Raw genomic sequence first — 20000 nt, forward strand, 5'->3', positions numbered from 1 at the left:
ACAAGAGGGTAACCATATGCCAGTTGTGTGGGTTGTTAGTGCGTCATCCACACAGTAGTAGTTACTGGGGTATCATACGCACTGGTTTCCTCTCGGCCTGCACATTTCAGAGCAAGCATTTGTGAATTGAACTAAAGTAGCTGTATTTCTGAACCTCTTTCCCTATCTCTCTCTCTTTCCTATTTCTCTCTTTCCCTCTCTCTCTCTGTCTCTTTCCTCTTCCTCTCTCTCTCTTTCCTCTTTCTCTCTTTATCTCTCTCTCCCTCTTTCTCTCTCTCTCTCTTTCCTCTTTCCTCTCTCTCTCTCTCCCTTTCTCTCTCTCTTTCCTTTCTCTCTCTGTCTCAATTCAATTCAAATGGCTTTATCGGCATGAATGTATACTTTTTTAGACTTCTTAGACCGTTGCACTGTTTGTATTGTTTTGTGTTGTGATGTATATTCTGTGTAAGCACACTGAGAGCCACTTTACCAAGTCAAATTCCTTGTTTGTGCAAACTTACTTGGCCAATAAAACCTGATTCTGATTCTGATGTTCGAACGATACACTGTTGCCAAAGCATTTAAACAATGAGTTTGTTGAAACAACAAACTCTCTCTTCTACCTCTCCCTCCCACTTCCCCCCTTTCTCTCTTCCTCTCCCTCACTCCCCCGTCTCCCCCTCCTCGCCTCTGTCTCTCAGGAGCATGGCTCACCTCTGAGTGCGTTCCATCTGATCGGTGTGAGTCTGGGAGCTCACGTCTCAGGTTTCGTCGGAGCCAACCTCAACGGCTCCATCGGAAGGATCACAGGTGAGACTCGTGATGTCGGCGATGGCCATCTTTCGGCTCATCTCATTCCATTTTCCCCACCCTGCTAAAATGACGAGTGTGATGGAGTGATATTTCATCATCACAACTCAAATTCGATTTAGTTTGTATCCAGTGCGACCCTCGGTGCAGGTACAATATTCATTTCATTTTAGCAGCACGTGGGCTTCGAGGGAACTGAGCCCGTGACTTTGCTGTTGTGAGCACTATGCTGAGCTGGTTGAGCCGCAGGAATGATGTTATAGTGAAAGTCTTGTTGTGTCTCTTTGCTCAGCACTGGACCCAGCTGGGCCTGAGTTCACAGGCAAGCCCGCCGATAAACGCCTGGACCCCACAGATGCTCAGTTTGTGGATGCCCTTCACACGGACATGGATGGTGGGTCACACAAGTGTGCCTCGTCCTCTTCTCCTTCCAAACCTCTTCTCTGTCCTCATCCTCAAAATGTGTCTTGTCTTTTCAGGGGATATCCTCTCTTCCTCTTTTGTCCTCTGGTGTGTCATCTCAGACACCAGATCAATCTATTCTAATCTATCTAACACCTAATCAAATCTATTATTCCTAAACCGCCTTAAGAATATGACCATGTTATCTCTGTTGCCATAGCGCTGGGCTTCCGGAAGCAACTGGGCCACATAGACTTCTACCCCAATGGAGGAGGAGATCAGCCAGGATGCCCCAGGCATATTTTTGCTGGTAAGCCAACAGGAAGTGAATTAGAGGGAAGATTCCATCAACAATAATCTTATGGTTATGGTTAAGGTATTTAGGAAACACTTTTGTCCAAAGCAACTTACAAAACATTTTGAGTTCACGGCATCAATCCCTAATCCAAACTGAAAGCATTTCAGTGAGTATTTGTAAGTACTTAAGCATCAATTGTGTTGGACAATGAGACATTTTAGGTATGATCATAATACACCAAAAGCCACTCCCTTTCAACTTATGTCTAGTTTTATACATGACTTCCCACTGTATACCAGCTTTCCATCAACTCTCACAATTGATCTGCCCTCTTCCTGAAACTCATTAAGAATTAAATATTAGTCATTTTGATGTCATACTTACTGGGATTAGGTGACGAAAAGGTCCTGTGTCTTCATGTGAACTGGCCAGATCATGACTCGATTGCTCATACAGTGTTGACTTTTTCCTCCTTCATGTTGTCTGTCCCAGGTTCAGCCTATTTTAAATGTGACCACCAGAGGTCAGTGTACCTGTTCATGAACTCGATCAACAGGACGTGTGACATGATTGCCTACCCATGTGAATCCTACACGGACTTCCTTGATGGGAAATGTATGGGATGTGATAAGTTCCAGGGTGAAGGCTGTCCAGTGTTAGGTAAGTTCTTGGTGAGCTACTTTATCTGTGGTTACTTCTAGTATTACTGCAGATCATACCATGCAAACAAATTTTCATAAACAGTTTAATGATGTAATTAAGGAGGATGATGATGATGATGATGATGATGATGATTGGCATGACAGTGGTGAGAGTGATATGTGTATATGTGAGTCCTGACTGCACTGCTACTTTGAATCTACAGGTTACGATGTCATCAAGTGGAAAGACACACTGGTAAAGCTGAGACAAACAAAGACCTTCTCAAGCACAAACAACTGGTCCCCATTCTGCAGTGAGTCCATGTGTGCTGTGTGGGTCTCACATGATTAAGGTTTTAGCTCAGGTGGCGGGTTGGAAGGTTCCTGTTTATTAGAGCAACACTTCCTGTTTTGGATTGCAGTAGGAACTAGACTACTATGACTTATAAAAAATAAATTTAGACAAAATCTGCCGAAGATATGTATAAGTAAATATAGACATACATATAAAAATAACATGTAAAGTTATTTAGAGATATGCAAGAGCAATGGTTTATCCTGTTTTGCCAAAGAGGAAATGATAAGAAAAAGCCAAACTCTTGTAGGCAGATGCAGATTCTCAAATTCTTACTTCACCAGTTGGGTTACAACTGAGGATGGAAGGTAATAATTCCTGAGAGGTTATCTTGGTCCCGTTTCTATAGAAACCAGCTACAAGGTGGACATTGTGACATGGAACCATGAGACCCGCTGGGGGTTTTTGACGCTGAAACTGCACAGTAAAGATCAGGAGACCGTGGCAAAGATAGACCAGTAAGAGGATGCAAGTGGCCACGCACTCAGAAGCTAACTCGTGTTTACTGCAACATAAAGCATGCTCACATGCAAGCACAAGACATATTCACTCACACACACACACACATATACACATACACACACATGCACCCGCACACACATACACAGACAATAAATCTCCTCCCTTCCTACAACACAGCAACACAATACATACAAAAACACACAAAACTCAAAAACATCATTTCAGATTTATCTTCCTCGCTATGTTTCTCTATTTCTCCCTGACCCCCTCTGTCTCTCCCTGTCTCTCTCTCTCTCTATCTCCCAGTAAAGCAGCTGAGTTTATATTCTACACAGAGAAAACGCTGCTGGCCCAGTTTGACAGAGACCTTCAGCCTGTGGAGCGTGTCACCCTCAGCTTCTCGACAGGAAATGCCCTGAAGCCGCGTTACAAGCTGCGTGTGCTCCGCATCCGCCTCACACCCCTGCACAGCTCTAACAGGTCAGGGGTCACAACACTTATACTCAACTTTGACCTTTCTTTTTACACCATGAATGGAAACAGACACCCAATTGTAAGCACAGGTTTTCTCTGCTTGGGCTTATTAAAATATCAGTTGGAAGTGGTTGGAGTGGTAGAGACCAAGCCATTTAATATTTATTATGCCGTGTGGCAATTTATTGAATTCATCATTTGTGTGTGTGTGCTTGTCCCCCTCCAGGCCACTGTGTCGACATGACCTTCTGCTGGAGGAGAACAAAGAGGTGACCTTCAGGCCCATCCCCTGTGAAGACTCCAACTTCTGAGCCCTTCTGGAGACCCAGCTCCGCAGGGCCAGTATAGGAAAACAAAGCTGGGTTTTCCCCGTCGCACTCTGAGCCACCAGTCTGCTCCACATCACTCTCTACTGCCCTCTGTAGGCCTGGTCTAACCCCTGCAACCTTCACTGACCCACCTGTGTCAAGCCACCACGGCCCTGAATCAGAAGCCAATAGACAGCCACACAAGAACATGTGTCTGTCATAAGAGCCTGTGACTTCATTGACTTCTATATCACACCTTTGGAGCTCAAATGACACTCAAAAAAGCAGGCCTGTAAAAACAGCCCCTCTGTCTAATAAACAAGAGGGGGGGGGGGTGCAGTAACTGGACCTTTGATCTGCATCTTGCCATGGCACATGCAGATCTCATACTGTAGAGTGGACATGTGCTGTATTAGGAATTTTCAAAAGTAAATAATGTACATACTTTTAAGTTTTGTAAGTATTTTTTAAATATTTTTTAATACATTTTTTTATGTATTCTCTTTTTAAATAATTTATTCGTTTAGTCTTGTCTTACTTTCCCTGTGTGTGCAAGAATTGTTGTCTTCATTTAGACTTGCCTTTGCCTAAAAACTTGAATAGGGACTGACTGAAATGGTCCTAAATGTTAGACTGTTTTGCCCCTTTTAAAATGTTTTTGTCTGACAGGCAATTGCCCGACTTGCCTGGTCTCCATAGAACCCTTCCTCTATGAAGGCAACATTTTAAACAAGCTTATATGTTTGTATGTAGTAAATGTATGAATAAATTAATCTTTATACATTTTTATACAAATAAGCTCTTTACATGTTTTATGCAAAACTGTCCAGTAAACCTGCTTACTGAATCAGAGTTCTGTTAAAATGCCCATTGCATTTGCATGCAAGCAAAGATAATTATGGTCACTATCTTAAATACAGGACTAAATACAATACATTGGGCACAAGACTGCAATGCCTATAAATGTGATGAAATGCCTTGCATGTGGTTGCATAGAAGTTGCCCTTTTAATATTTTTGAGTAGCAGTGTCCTTCTACTGATGTCATCCTTCCAGCTACAGTGACATCACCTTGTAAACTGCGGTTGCACTCCACCCAAGTTTTCTGGAAAGCATAGCAGTCATTCAGGTTTTAGCCAGTGTTTCCAGTTTCATCACTTCCTTGTATGGTACATGCGCAAAGGCTTGTGGGTCTTTGAGTCTTTAAGAGTAGCCTTGCTTGCTTCTGTGTTGGTTTCAGGTGATTGGCTCTGCTGACGCATCTCCAAGAATGACCATTAGCCATGTAAGGAACTCAGAGCGTTGGCTCCTGGGCTGTGTTGTGTAGTCTCACTCAGGAAATGATCACACCACTGGTATCAGCTGGTGAAAATGTCACACGGCTCACTGACTCAATATGGCTGGCTGATATGGTGTCAGGTTGTCATGAAGATTTAGACAGTTGCTTCTTGATCTTCTCGACCTCCATCTGTGTGAATCACAGACACACTCACATAAGCTGGGATGTTCTGAACTGAAAGAAAATAACCTGAACTAAATTTGTGCTTCATATTTATAAGAAATGAATTAATATGTCTAGTAGTGGATACTTTAAGGGCTCAAGTATACATAAAAATGCATACTTGCACATTTGTGTCTCCAAAGTACACAAGTTTTGCTGTTGCAGAGACATCTCTCGACGCACACGCCCAATCACTCAATCACAGTGTTTGAAATAATATCTCTACGTCACATGAATCTACAGCAAAGACTATAGATTAATAAAGGTCTATAGATTATACCATTTACTCCTCCATCTAAATGGTGATAGCTACCTACCTTAAAATATCATTGCTGGTAATCTAATCATCTATGATTTGCAGAAGCTTTAAATAAACAAAACTCTCATTTTAGAGCGTATTTTTCTCCTGACCCTAAGCTAGTGCTTTAAAACGTGCATGCACACGCAAAGTCAAGGCACACAAGTTGGCGTGGACACAAACTATTGGTGCTGAGTGTGTGGACCTAAACGTAGCCGTGTCCGCCGAAGTATACTTAAGACTACTTAAGTCCTCCTCTCACGGTAGATTGGGAGTGTCCCACTACTAAACATGATCAGTTTATTTGAGTCTAAAACACTGTTTGATACATAATGAAAGCACAGGCAACAGACGCACATGTGCTGGATTCAAATTTCAACTAACAAATTTGAGCAAAACAATCCAATATCTGTCAACTGTACGATGCTCAAAAGATGCATCTAATGAGGGCCTTGTGATCCACAAAGGCTGTGGACATTTGAGTGTCTCCTCCAACATCCCTCTCTGACCCTGACCTGCAGAGACAGGCGAATCTTCTTCTCCTCGTCCAGCTCACTCATCAACAGCTTCACCTCTTTTCTGCAACACATTTACAAAATTATAAATATTAACAAATAAAAACAGGCTATTATTGTGAACATAAAATAGATATTACTGATCAGTAATTTGTACTCACTACATCACTTCATGCACAACCAGATAGACACACACACACAAACCACCACCATAGAAGTGCATTTACATGAATTATGGCCAACAGATACACACACACACACATATAGACAGACAGAGACACACACACAGACACACAGCCACACACACAGACACACACACACACACACAGCCACACACACAGACACAGACACAGACACGCACACGCACACACACACACACACACACACACACACACACACACACACACACACACACACACACACACACACACACACACACACAGACACACAGACACACAGACACACACACACGGTTAGCTCCCCTACTTGTGCTGACTCTTGAGCAGCTCCAGCTCATCTCTCATCTCTCTGAGCTGAAGCCTCAGCTGATCCAGGGCAGGGGAGCCTGAGGGGGTCACCTTCAGAGTTGCCCCCGGATGGTGCAGCACGGCTGAGAGCGCCCCAGAGAACAGGGAGGGGGGCGAGGGCGAGGAGGGCGGTGAGGGGGTGGCACTGGCACTGGCACTGCCACTGCCACTGGTGTTTCCCACTGTGGGAGAGGGTGTCGGAGGGGCAGACGTGGAGGGAGGGCTGGTGCTGACATCAGCGAGCTGTGATGCAAGAGACACACGCAAAATGAGACTCACAATCGCAAGAGGCGCACAACTCTTCTGTGACTCTCGTGTGTGTGTGTGTGTGTGTGTGTGTGTGTGTGCTGCAGTCAAGTTTCTTCAATAATAAAAATTCACACTATAGGGTTGCCATGACACAGTTTTTATCACTCTGGTGGCACAATCAGTTTTGTTCTGTTCCCTGCCATGCAATACCTCATGAATAAGATCATTCCAGCAGAGCAATGCTAAGGTTGTGAGATCCAGCCTCACCAGAAGCATCTTCTCTCAGATGATGTGTGCTTTCACATGTGTAAGTTTGTCTCAGATATGGCACAAGAACAAAGCTAATGATTGCCTATTGGTGATGTGTGTTTAACTCTTAAGGTAGACTGGTATGTATGAGTTTTTCAGAGCTGACCACATCGCTCCAGTGGCGCAATCGGTCAGCGCGCGGTACTTATACGACAGTTCCAGCGGAGCAATGCCGAGGTTGTGAGTTCGAGCCTCACCTGGAGCATGTAGTATTTAGACCGCTAATTTGACACCTGTGTGATCAAGTTCATCATGAACCATGTGGGTTATGCATAGTCTCTAGTGTGGCAAAAACACACATCTCATTCTGTCATGGTCTTGAAGCCACACACACCATGCACTATCATTATATCCACTAAAAGGTTTGTTATTCAAACTATCCTGTGGCGTAAATGGTCAGTGCATGGTACTATAGGGTAGTTCCAGCAGAACAATGCTAAGGTTGTGAGTTCAAATCTCACGCAGAACGGTAGCCTTTAGGTGATGTGTGCTTTTTAAGTTTGTCTACGATGCGTACATTTGGAATGAGAACAAAGCAAAGGCTTTGGAGCTTAGATGCGCCTCGTTGAACATGCTGTAGGGCTTTGTCTAATAGTGCTGTAGGGGTTTTGTCTAATAGTGCTGTAGGGGTTTGGAATAGGAAGTTGCAAATCTGGCTCTGAAATTTAGGTTATTAGTATTGGTCCATATTTCAGCACATGGACGCTTGCGGCTCCAGTGGTGCAATCGGTCAGCGCGCTGTACTTATAAGACAGTTCCAGCGGAGCAATGCCGAGGTTGTGAGTTCGAGCCTCACCTGGAGCACGTTCTCTTAGCTGCCTTGTGTAAGTTTGTGTGTACATTTGGGATGAGAACAAAGCAAAAGAGTTTGCCCAGTGTTGTTAGTAGTATATAGGGTTTAACTCTTCCGGTTGACTTGTGAGATGTAGCTGGACCTACTGTGGATCTTCTTCGAGCAGAGGTATGCTGCCTGCTCCTGAGAAATCATCATCCTGCAGGTTATTAAGTAGTCGCACACTGATATATCTTCACTCTTGATTCCTCTGTATGTCTGAACAGTGTCTGTAGCTTCGTCAGCTGCTTATAAAACATTGCCAGCAGGACAATGCCAAGGTTTTGAGTCTGAGCCTCATCTGGAGTATCTACTCTTTTACACATTAAATTAGATTCGATCAACATAATGTAATACATAGATCAATGTTTATTTTTAACTCACAGTAACTTCCTTGTAAATCTGTAATGTCTATCCAATCTTCAGGTACCAAAATAAACAATTTCACAGCTAAGATCTGCCCGGCACCACGTCCACCTCTGCCTGTCTCCAGAGCAACAGTGAATCGGAACCCGCCATGCGAGTGATCTGCCCAGGCCTTACGGCTTCTCGGGGTGCTAATAGAGTCACTAATAACCATCAACAGCTGTTCTAATGAAGGGGAATCTGAGACTGTAATATTCTCTAAATGGATTAAAGTCAGTCTGACAGCCTCGCCCACATGACGTGTTGGTACAGGCCACAGCCTTGAGGCACTGCTGAGTTATTTAAACTCTCACCAGGTCAAGAAGAAAAATCAGAATGGGTTGTTGCTATTGGCGTAATCGGTCAGCGCGCGGTACTTATAAGACAGTTCCAGCGGAGCAATGCGGAGGTTGTGAGTTCGAGCCTTACCTGGAGCACGTTCTCTTAGCTGCCTTGTGTAAGTTTGTGTGTACATTTGGGATGAGAACAAAGCAAAAGAGTTTGCCCAGTGTTGTTAGTAGTATATAGGGTTTAACTCTTCCGGTTGACTTGAGACATGAGATGTAGCTGGACCTACTGTGGATCTTCTTCGAGCAGAGGTATGCTGCCTGCTCCTGAGAAATCATCATCCTGCAGGTTATTAAGTAGTCGCACACTGATATATCTTCACTCTTGATTCCTCTGTATGTCTGAACAGTGTCTGTAGCTTCGTCAGCTACTTATAAAACATTGCCAGCAGGACAATGCCAAGGTTTTGAGTCTGAGCCTCATCTGGAGTATCTACTCTTTTACACATTAAATTAGATTCGATCAACATAATGTAATACATAGATCAATGTTTATTTTTAACTCACAGTAACTTCCTTGTAAATCTGTAATGTCTATCCAATCTTCAGGTACCAAAATAAACAATTTCACAGCTAAGATCTGCCCGGCACCACGTCCACCTCTGCCTGTCTCCAGAGCAACAGTGAATCGGAACCCGCCATGCGAGTGATCTGCCCAGGCCTTACGGCTTCTCGGGGTGCTAATAGAGTCACTAATAACCATCAACAGCTGTTCTAATGAAGGGGAATCTGAGACTGTAATATTCTCTAAATGGATTAAAGTCAGTCTGACAGCCTCGCCCACATGACGTGTTGGTACAGGCCACAGCCTTGAGGCACTGCTGAGTTATTTAAACTCTCACCAGGTCAAGAAGAAAAATCAGAATGGGTTGTTGCTATTGGCGTAATCGGTCAGCGCGCGGTACTTATAAGACAGTTCCAGCGGAGCAATGCGGAGGTTGTGAGTTCGAGCCTTACCTGGAGCACGTTCTCTTAGCTGCCTTGTGTAAGTTTGTGTGTACATTTGGGATGAGAACAAAGCAAAAGAGTTTGCCCAGTGTTGTTAGTAGTATATAGGGTTTAACTCTTCCGGTTGACTTGAGACATGAGATGTAGCTGGACCTACTGTGGATCTTCTTCGAGCAGAGGTATGCTGCCTGCTCCTGAGAAATCATCATCCTGCAGGTTATTAAGTAGTCGCACACTGATATATCTTCACTCTTGATTCCTCTGTATGTCTGAACAGTGTCTGTAGCTTCGTCAGCTGCTTATAAAACATTGCCAGCAGGACAATGCCAAGGTTTTGAGTCTGAGCCTCATCTGGAGTATCTACTCTTTTACACATTAAATTAGATTCGATCAACATAATGTAATACATAGATCAATGTTTATTTTTAACTCACAGTAACTTCCTTGTAAATCTGTAATGTCTATCCAATCTTCAGGTACCAAAATAAACAATTTCACAGCTAAGATCTGCCCGGCACCACGTCCACCTCTGCCTGTCTCCAGAGCAACAGTGAATCGGAACCCGCCATGCGAGTGATCTGCCCAGGCCTTACGGCTTCTCGGGGTGCTAATAGAGTCACTAATAACCATCAACAGCTGTTCTAATGAAGGGGAATCTGAGACTGTAATATTCTCTAAATGGATTAAAGTCAGTCTGACAGCCTCGCCCACATGACGTGTTGGTACAGGCCACAGCCTTGAGGCACTGCTGAGTTATTTAAACTCTCACCAGGTCAAGAAGAAAAATCAGAATGGGTTGTTGCTATTGGCGTAATCGGTCAGCGCGCGGTACTTATAAGACAGTTCCAGCGGAGCAATGCGGAGGTTGTGAGTTCGAGCCTTACCTGGAGCACGTTCTCTTAGCTGCCTTGTGTAAGTTTGTGTGTACATTTGGGATGAGAACAAAGCAAAAGAGTTTGCCCAGTGTTGTTAGTAGTATATAGGGTTTAACTCTTCCGGTTGACTTGAGACGTGAGATGTAGCTGGACCTACTGTGGATCTTCTTCGAGCAGAGGTATGCTGCCTGCTCCTGAGAAATCATCATCCTGCAGGTTATTAAGTAGTCGCACACTGATATATCTTCACTCTTGATTCCTCTGTATGTCTGAACAGTGTCTGTAGCTTCGTCAGCTGCTTATAAAACAGTGCTGGATTTTTTTTTCTGGATTTAAACTGTGTTTTTTCCAAGGAAATGTGTAAGCATTTTTGCAAGTGGAAAACTCTGAGCAGCTCTATGCAAACTCTGATCCATAAGTGCCGGCTTGTTTTGCATGTTGAGGCCGGGAGAGAGGCTGGAAGAGAGGCCGGGAGAGAGAGGTTGGGAGAGAGAGGCTGAGAGAGAGAGGCTGGGAGAGAGAGGTTGGGAGAGAGGCCGGGAGAGAGAGACTGGGAGAGAGAGGTTGGGAGAGAGGCCGGGAGAGAGAGACTGGGAGAGAGGCTGTAAGAGAGACTGGGAGAGAGGCTGTGAGAGAGGCCGGGAGAGAGAGGTTGGGAGAGAGGCCGGGAGAGAGACTGAGAGAGAGAGGCTGGGAGAGAGAGGTTGGGAGAAAGGCTTGGAGAGAGGCTGGTAAAACTAAAGAGTGAAAGGAGAAGAGGTAGACAGGCAGAGGCTGAAAAGGTGACTTACTGGGGAGTCCACCGCTCTGAGGAACTTGAGGTGCAGCAGGTCTGGTACGTCCGTCTCCTCGTGCTCAGGTTTCTCTGACTCATCGCCGGGGGTTACCGGAGCGAAGGGGTCAGAGAACGGGAACTGGGAGGACTGGAAAGACACAGAACATCCAGAACTTTAGGGCCACATCTTATATTTATTTATTTATTATTATATTTATTTCTTTGAATAGCCTTTCATACATACTTCCAATCCAATTATGAACAGTATACATTATATTGAGCGAACAAAAGTCGCACCTAACTGATACATTGTAACTGCATGAAACTGGGTTAGAATTGATATTAGAGTTATGTACAACCGTTGAAAGTGCGTTATTTACTGATAATGATAGTGTTTCACTGTGTTTACACTTTGTTTAATGGTATTGGTACACTGTAACAAAGGCCATATAAATGATATTACCAAATACACATTATAATGACTCCTGGGGCATTTACATCTATAGAAAGGTACTGAAAAGAAAAAAATGGCTATTCAAAGTTGCTGTTAGTGATACATTTCAGAATACTTCAGACAGATGTCTTTGCATTGTGATGACAGCTCCCACAAAAAGCCAATGCTCTCACTATCAGGTGCAAGTATTCATACCTAACAACCTAACCTTACCTAACTAATATACTGTTCAACCAACCAGCCTGAGCAGCAGGATACAACCACGCACAATTACTTGGTGAAAGCCACAAAACGCACCGCATGTTGCACCCAGGATCCATAAAGGCACAATAAAACATGTTGCATACAACATGAGACTTCATTTGGAGTGTATAGACAGAGAGAGAAACAGAGAGTTAAATATAACCCAAGGACATGCCACTGCCAGGTCGTCACGCTGTCATCTGTAAACAACACTGGAATCGTGTCATGACCCCAGAGTGTGTCGTCACCTGCCGTCTCTAAAGCCACAACATTCGCACCTCTCCTCTTACTTTAAACAGACACTCAGTCCCATGGGGCTGCTGCAATACGCCCATACAATCTTGGCTGCTGTCATAACAGCATTAGGTCTAAGATATGACATTTGAGTAAACTGGAAATACCACAGGACAGCTGGTGGGCTTGAGTTGCCTGAGTAAACTAGAAAAACAAGAAAAACAACTACATGGTTGGTTGGTTTCATGCTCCCCAAATATGCCCCCGTTGCTACGACAACTGCCTTATCACTGTGTGTTGTCATTTGAGTTATCTAGAGATGCTTCAGCGCAGTCCATTAGCCTGGCTCACTTACTGATAGGAGGATCTCAGACTGAGACCTGCGAACTGGCCCGGGTCTCCTGGGATCTGATGAGAAGGTCGGCCTTCCAGGGTGGGATACGATGGCTTTAAAATCTTCGATATCTGAAAGAAAAACAATATTATCTGCAATTCAGAGCAAAGTAATGAGCAACTACTCCTAGAACTCATGATAGTTGACAGAGCACAATGACACAGTGGCTGTTGGCGGTTCTTCACTGTTCAGTACTGCTTGCACAAATACAATGGCTAATAAAGTGCTTTCCAAGCAATCCAAACTAGAATATACACACCCATGTTAATGGGTCAAATCCAGCGGCATCACTGTTCACTGTTTCCCCTGCAGTGAGGTGCAGGCTAGTCATATAGAGACTGGATAATGCCTGTGTACCACTATGCAAAACAAGTGCCGAACATTTGAATGCCAAATATATTAATGCAGTCCGTGCAAGAGAAGCTACTAAGCTCCCTCTATGAAAGGGACTTTATGTGATACCATTGAACCCACTAATCCAGGAACATGTGATTAACTACACCTCTAAAATCCATATAACACATTTCTTAGTGAAAAGGTTGGGTTATCTCAAGTCAATAGTAATAATGTGAAAGCGTCTGCTAAATGACTAAATGTAAATGTAAAAACCGTATACTAGTTACATTTAATTTCCCCTTGGCATGACAACAGGTAAGTATATCAACCTTTCCAACAATTCAGGTTTCCATCAGGTAATCAGTTTTTCTGGTTTGTGCAGTGCAGTTCTGAGTATTCCAATCTTATGAAGGCATCCTCTCCCACAAAGGTTAACAAATGCAATCAGCCTCAATGAGACCTAATGTTGTCATTAAAGCTTACCAAGTACTTCCTATTCACCTATCGGTTTGGTGAGAACAGCACAAATAAAATATGTTGTAATGTATGTAAATGCATGTATGGTTGGTTGTTCTGGGCATTACTCTCCAGTGTACACCTCACATCCAAGGCATTTCCCTAAAACCAAAATGACCAGATCATGAGTACCTGAGTAATCTGACTACTGGTCAGAGAAAAGGAGATACCATCTAATTTTTTATTTGATGTTTATTTGATGTCTATTTTTATGTGGATCACTGTGCTTGTAATTTTTTTGTGCACGTCATTTCTTTGCTGTTAAGCACTTTGAGCTGCATTGTTTTGTATGAAAGGTGCTATACAAATAAAGTTTATTATTATTATTATTATTATTATTATTATTATTATTATTATCTTACCAGCAGTAAGAGCAGAGCCGTAGTTGCCCATAGCAAGAGGCGGGCACAGGTGTGATGCTGAGTGGAAGGGGAAGAAAGGGTCCTAGAAACGCTGTGAACTCTGTTGTCACAGGAGGAGAATGAGAGAAAGAGTGAAGGGAGGACAACACAGAGAAGAGAGCTGTACTTTTCAACTTGTTGTGAGTCATCTCAGGAGACACATGTGATATGTAAGTGAAAAGTCAAGGAACTCAGTACAGTACATATATGTAATTAAATAGCTTCCGTGTCCATGAAGACTCAGTGAGTATAAGGCTGTCAGCACTGCCTTGTTGTGGTAAAGTACAGCATGGTCCTCATTTGTAAAAACTGATATTCGAGACCATGTAGTAATATGTCCATCGGCAGCAGCCCTACGCCAGCCTGCCTGCCTACTGTGTAACCCCTGAACACCGTAAGGGTCCACTGCCAGGGCGCAGGCATTGTTGTGTCTATGTTTAGCAGCACTGTTTAGTTAGCTGAATAATGCTCACCAGTCCAAGCATGGCCCATCCAGTCAGTTCTGTTCCTCTGGGCAGCATGTGAAGAGGCAACCTGGGAGGCAATGAGAGGAATGACAGACATTGTGCATCTCACAGCATTTGTATTTCGTCTAAGAATACAGTGAGGGATGGTCATTTTGTGGCATCTTACCTGTTACTGATCCTTTGACTTGGCTGGACACATGATAAATAAAAGTCCCCTCTTGTTAATTCTGCCTCATCTGCTTGCCCTGTTGCCCACAATGAATCACACATACAAAGTGTCCATCCCCCTCGCTGTCTAGGGAATTATCTGCCTAAATTTTTCACGCAACTTCCATTTCTACTGACATGTAGTGCTGACCGTTCCTCTCTCTGTTGCCTGGGTATGAGGCCAAGTGGCAATGACATTTCTCTCACTACCCACCCCCCTACGCTGGCATTTCCTTTTAGGGGGCAGCTGCACAACCAATCAAACATGAGAATGGCACCTGTCTTCAATAGCTTGAGCAGAATGCTGTATGTGATAATACTAGGTGATAATAGCCCCCTCCAGTGAAACTAACACGGGTTGTTATAGGGTCAGTTTCAGTCTCAACCCTTCCATTGGGTCTTATGAAAACTAAACCATTTGAAGACTGTCAAATGATACTTCTGCAACAGAAACAATTCAGTAAGCCTACAGAAGTAGTCTACACGAGAGCTGCGTAATCTTTGTGGACAAATGTATATTTTTAATGCGAATATAGAAAGGTTACTATTTTGAAAGGCTACAAACCACATATGCCTACAGTACGCAAGATATAAAATTGCTTGCGTTTGTAATATGATGTAGGGCGAATAGGCAGATATCAAGGAAATGCAAAATACAAAAAGAAAAGTCAAGATTTTGAGCACCCGACAAAAAAAAATCATGTCTGCATATCTCAACAGCACGACTCCTCCCAGGGAAACAGCCTACCAACGGTACAAGTGTGTACGTCAATACATTAAATGCCAGGACTTTGATCTGGCACATCATTTTTTCAAAACTTCCGTGCTTTGGCACCACGTAGCCAATGGCTGCATCCCTCATGCCCTGAAGCGCTTGCATTGGTCAGGTCGAGTCATAACCGTGCACAGGGATTGGTCGCTCACATGCAGCGCGACGTTTGAATTGGTTAATTCAAACAGCGGTCGCCTCGGGTAGGAAGGTAAGCAGAGTGTGGAGCTTTTTGTTTTCAGATAGGTTCGCGTTAGATTCAGTTAGCTTAATTTAGTTAATTTAACCTTGAAATACAAAAAAAAAAACATACGCAAACGCTACTATAGGAACTAATAAGAAAGGATAACTACATTTAATAAGTATAGCTGTTTTGCTACTAGGCTAACTTGAGTGCCTGAAGTGGAAATTTGGACGGATCCGTGCCTTTTTAGTTATCGAAAACTCGTTCTGTGGTGGTGTTGCAAAAAAGGTAAGGTACAAATGTCCTTTCTAGTTAGCCCAAAACTAGTTATATTTCGATGAATGACCCATAGGTGATAGTGGGGGATTGCTGTGTCGAGATTTCCTCAATAGATAACGTTTGCTAACTCTAATTGCGATTTATGTACGATATTATAGACTAGCGGGCCTAGCAGGCATTTAGTTAACAATTGTCCGCAACTAAATAGATTAACGTTAGTGATCATGCTTAGTGGCGCAGAAGATTAAAAACAAATCAAGGAAGCTAATATGAGTTAGCTAGGATGGGCCAAATCAACATGTAAGTGTATTTCACACATACTCAGATTAGCCTCGTTTACACAACGTCTTTTTGGCTAAAGGCAAAGCGAGTCGACCCAAATTTCCCTTTTACTGCCATGCTTCAGTGCCCGACCGCGTCACTTTTAACACAAGGCTAACCTCAATGACAACGATGACAAGTATGACTAACGTTATATTCTGCACGTTGTTCTGTCATTGCAGTTGGACTATGGGTTACGGAGTAGTGGAGTAGTGACCCGATACATGGCCTCACACGTTTTTGCATTTTGTTTCTTGTTAAACTGCAAGAGACTTAATCGTAAACATTAAAAAAAAAAAATCCTTTTCCGGGCTAACTGGTTTCACTGGTATCTAACACCAATGTTGGCATTTAACAGTTAAGTCAGTCGGGTGTGGTCTTTCTGTCTGCTACGATTCTGTCACTCTACAGATGAGGCACAATTTTGTTGATTGACTCCAACACAATGTTATTGGCAGTGCCCAGGCCTGGACGACTCTGACTCCAGAAACGCTATTTTGCACAATGTCTACCAGATGTGTCTTACACGCACCTCAACAGTTGATACGTGATAATTTACGTGGACTTTGCTGTTCTGCGCTTCCTCCAGGTAGCAACGATGGCGTCAACGCTCCTGTCCCCATGCGGAGTGCTGTCAGATGAAGATGAGTATGGACCAGTGCTCGAGTCCACTGCGGTAGACCTCGGGGCTCTCCTGCGTCCTAAGGCTCCGCATCCAGAAATTTCCCTAATCTCTCCTGCCATAGAGCCCTGCACCCCCGCAAGACAGGTAAGGTTAAATGGAACCACTGACCTGCATTTCATAAAAACGTTCTTCCAACTATGCAGTTCACTTCAGGTGTGATCACACAAGGCAAGGGAGGGAGGTTACTGTACCCTTTGTCTAAATTATGAGATTGTATCAGCTGAATATGTTTGTTTAGTTGGACAAGAAGGGATAAGGCTTTAGGTGGTGTTAGTTTTTTGATAAATGCCTGCCTTTAATGAATTCTTCCTTGCTCAGTCCCTCCAGGCTGTCCTGTTGTTTATTGGTACTTTTAGTTTGTGACGTTAATTTGTCACATAGCCTGCAGCCATGTGTTCACAATGTAGGCCTCTGTCCAACCGCACATCAGTCTGGACTTTCTCCTGGAGGCCATGGTGCTGTAGCCAAACTGTTTGCTCACTGTCTTTCCACTTTGTTGTTAATTCACTTTCATTCATATGGTGTTGCATTCACACAGTCGAAACAAGGGCCCTATTATGTCCTAGTCCTGGCTTTTGGACTGTAAAGAAGGCTTTTTGTGTGCTTATATGAGATTGTTTAATGGTACCTCAGTTCCTTTCCAGTATTCCTTTTCTGTTCTTTACACATTTTAGTGGTTAGATCTCAAGAACCCCCACCTCATTCACTCATATTAACATCACATAGAACATGCATTTACCCATTGACTGCAGCTTATTGACAACTAAGTGACAGTTGTATAACCAGCATACATTGATAAAACAAGAGAACCAAAACATCAGCACATACACATGGCCCCCTACATATACATATGATTCTGTACCTTAACTTAAACAATGACTACAAACTCTAATTGTCTGTCTGTTCCACCATATTACAATTCACCTTTTTCTTGCCATGAAAATGGCCATTTGCCCCCGATATGATGTGAAGCCTAATTGACCACCCTACCTACTTCCTTTCTGTGTTTTGCTTTGCAGGGCAAGGTTGTGGTGGAGCGGCAGGGGAGTGGAGACGAGGGCTCGGAGAAGCTGAAGGTGTTCCTGCGCATCAGGCCTCTCACCCAGACTGAGAAGAACCGAGGAGAGGAGCAGGTGGGTCACTACTGGGAGGGTAGCACCTCTGTGCAGTCTATGCCGTTGGAAGGGCGGGGTTATGGATGGATCGTTATCTTTAAAGACATCCATATCTTGGGGCATATTGCACTGGGCTTAAGAACTGTGAATATCTAAGTACATCTCTCTGCTATTTATGGTGTTGCAAGGCATGACGTACTGTAATTATCTTAAAACACTACTACTACTTAAAAACATGACACTGGGCACAATAGCTCTGGATATTGGTGTACAGTACATCTCAATCAAGACTGAAATGAAAATGGGAATGAGTACAATAGAGTACAGATGCAATGTTTGTGTGAATGCTGGTATATTCATGATATGCCATAGTAAGGGGGTCAGTAGGGAATACTGGTGTGTGATCTGTCCTGTCTCTGTCGCAGGGGTGTGTGAGCGTGCAGGGAGACGAGACTCTGCTGCTGAAAGCCCCCAAAGACTCCCACAACATGAAGTATGCAGACAAGGGAGTCACACAGGGCATGCACAAGTTCAGCTTTTCTAAGGTAACACACACATGCCTGAGCGCTTAAGATGTCATTCCAGATACTTCCATCAGTATACTTCCATGTAGTGCTCTGTGTACACTAAGTACTCACTTGTGAAGTGCATGGATTTCAATAGGGTGGTGTATCGAATATAACCGTTGTGTTCCCCATGCATGGAACTGTATAGGATTTTGGGTTGCATAAGCACAAAATCACTGTTGATTTCAATAATTTTAAATTAATCAGTAAGTAATTTAGGCTATGTGTTAATGCGCTGTTGTTCACAGAATGTATTGTTATCTCACACATACACACAAACACATACATACACACACACACACAATCTGGTGTGCCAGTGAGTGATCGTGAGGGTCTCTGTGCTGTTCTGTAGATCTGTGGGTCTGACACGAGTCAGCAGGAGTTCTATGACAGCACCGTGAGGCACATGGTCCGGGACGTCCTGCGGGGGGAGAACCGCCTTCTTTACACCTACGGTGTCACCAACTCTGGCAAAACGTACACCATTCAGGGTGAGTGGCTGTCCCAAAAAGTACATATCCCTCCCTGCAAAAGTACATATCCCTGCATTATTGTACAGGTGCAGATCATTGAGAGTCGCTCCACAATAGACAAACAAATTGTTGCTCAGAAGTACTTTCCTCTGACCTCACTTCCTGTCTTTAGGCGTGGGCTCCGAGGCTGGCCTGTTGCCGCGGGCAGTGGTGTCCGTGTTCCTGAAGCTGTCGGGGCGTCTCTACCCGGCCCTGGACCTCAAACCCGTCCTGTGCCAGGAGGTGCGCAGACTCGACACCAGCGAGGTCAGAGTGGAGACCATCCGCAGAGACGCGCTGCTAAAAGAGGTGAGCAGTGGTCGAAAGACTTATCTCACACATACTTAAGTCAGTCTAATATCACACACATTATAAGGCTGATATCACATGCTAAAATTAGTCTAAAAGCACACAAATGATATGGCTAATATCACACATACTTAAGTCAGTCTAATATCACACAAACTAATAGTGCTAATCTCACACATGTTAAATTGTTACTCAAGCCAGTCTGTGTGCCTTCCTGCCCATGTGCTTAATGTGTGTTTGTGTCACAGGATGACTGCTCCACGTCCCGTCTGCGTAAAGACGCCAGCATGAGCTACGACAGCGGCATCGGAGGCTACTCCAGCACCAGCCACATTGCCACCCAGCTGGAGGGTAGGGAGTCACAGGGCGTAGGGGGGGGGGGGGTTGCATGGGGCTCTGCATTCACTCAGACAGTCACTGATTGGGTTTGGTCTGGATTTGGATTTCTTGATACAAGATTTGTTTACTTATCTTCGTGGAAAGTAATCTTGTGTGTATTTTTCATTAATTGATCGGTTTGTCTGTGGACGGACCAATTATCCTTAAATAAGGATGGGGGGGGGGGGGGTATTTAATAGTATGAATCTGTGTGTATGTATTTGTGATGCTGGTTCTCTGTTGGACCACTGCTGTTTGTACTCAGTGCTCGTGTTTATGTGCGTTCTTGTGTTCTTGACAGATTCAGACAGCGTGTGTCTG

General features: G+C 43.9%; 3 protein-coding genes and 1 non-coding gene across 8 annotated transcripts in view; 3 read left to right on the top strand and 1 right to left on the bottom strand.

Annotated features, from left to right (window-relative positions):
• The window catches only part of lipia (lipase, member Ia), a 9633-nt gene extending 5109 nt beyond the window's left edge, over window positions 1-4524 (top strand). For both annotated transcript variants that reach the window (XM_012818659.3, XM_031564858.2), the window contains exons 4-11: window positions 681-789; window positions 1082-1183; window positions 1412-1501; window positions 1982-2149; window positions 2355-2444; window positions 2835-2943; window positions 3254-3427; window positions 3648-4524. In XM_012818659.3, coding sequence (XP_012674113.1) covers window positions 681-789; window positions 1082-1183; window positions 1412-1501; window positions 1982-2149; window positions 2355-2444; window positions 2835-2943; window positions 3254-3427; window positions 3648-3732 — 927 coding nt within the window. In that variant the 3' untranslated portion in view covers window positions 3733-4524. The remainder of the gene's footprint in view (window positions 1-680; window positions 790-1081; window positions 1184-1411; window positions 1502-1981; window positions 2150-2354; window positions 2445-2834; window positions 2944-3253; window positions 3428-3647) is intronic.
• Window positions 4525-4714: 190 nt separating this feature from the next.
• On the bottom strand, window positions 4715-14796 carry si:dkey-71d15.2 (SH3 domain-containing kinase-binding protein 1). The gene is made up of 8 exons (XM_012818804.3): window positions 14521-14796; window positions 14361-14421; window positions 13849-13948; window positions 12596-12705; window positions 11326-11457; window positions 6529-6812; window positions 6043-6106; window positions 4715-5196 (listed from the first exon to the last, which is right to left on the bottom strand). Exons 3-8 carry the CDS (start codon window positions 13877-13879, stop codon window positions 5152-5154), a joined length of 666 nt encoding a protein of 221 aa, XP_012674258.1. The 5' UTR covers window positions 13880-13948; window positions 14361-14421; window positions 14521-14796; the 3' UTR covers window positions 4715-5151.
• On the top strand, window positions 7240-7332 carry trnai-uau. The gene is given in 2 exon segments: window positions 7240-7277; window positions 7297-7332. It is a non-coding gene; the product is annotated as a tRNA-Ile (tRNA).
• Window positions 14797-15449: 653 nt separating the features above from the next.
• kif20a (kinesin family member 20A) overlaps window positions 15450-20000 on the top strand; it is a 13057-nt gene continuing 8506 nt past the window's right edge. For 2 of the 4 annotated variants that reach the window (XM_012818805.2, XM_031564864.2), the window contains exons 1-8: window positions 15550-15802; window positions 16704-16883; window positions 17819-17932; window positions 18340-18459; window positions 18833-18971; window positions 19126-19301; window positions 19550-19652; window positions 19981-20000. The exon at window positions 19981-20000 is cut by the window's right edge and continues 193 nt beyond it. In XM_012818805.2, coding sequence (XP_012674259.1) covers window positions 16713-16883; window positions 17819-17932; window positions 18340-18459; window positions 18833-18971; window positions 19126-19301; window positions 19550-19652; window positions 19981-20000 — 843 coding nt within the window. In that variant the 5' untranslated portion in view covers window positions 15550-15802; window positions 16704-16712. The other 2 variants (XM_031564862.2, XM_031564863.2) reach the window with 2 other exon arrangements.

Source organism: Clupea harengus, chromosome 3 (assembly GCF_900700415.2).
Source record: "Clupea harengus chromosome 3, Ch_v2.0.2, whole genome shotgun sequence".
In the NCBI taxonomy this organism is placed as follows: domain Eukaryota; kingdom Metazoa; phylum Chordata; class Actinopteri; order Clupeiformes; family Clupeidae; genus Clupea; species Clupea harengus.

Excerpts from the sequence above, each read along its gene's own strand:
- si:dkey-71d15.2 (XM_012818804.3), bottom strand. The coding sequence starts at position 13,879 with ATGGGCAACTACGGCTCTGCTCTTACTGCTG. Across the intron at positions 6,107-6,528 it reads CTGCTCAAGAGTCAGCACAA|AAAAGAGGTGAAGCTGTTGA; the intron begins GTAGGGGAGCTA and ends AATGTGTTGCAG. Across the intron at positions 5,197-6,042 it reads AGATTCGCCTGTCTCTGCAG|ATGGAGGTCGAGAAGATCAA; the intron begins GTCAGGGTCAGA and ends TGATTCACACAG.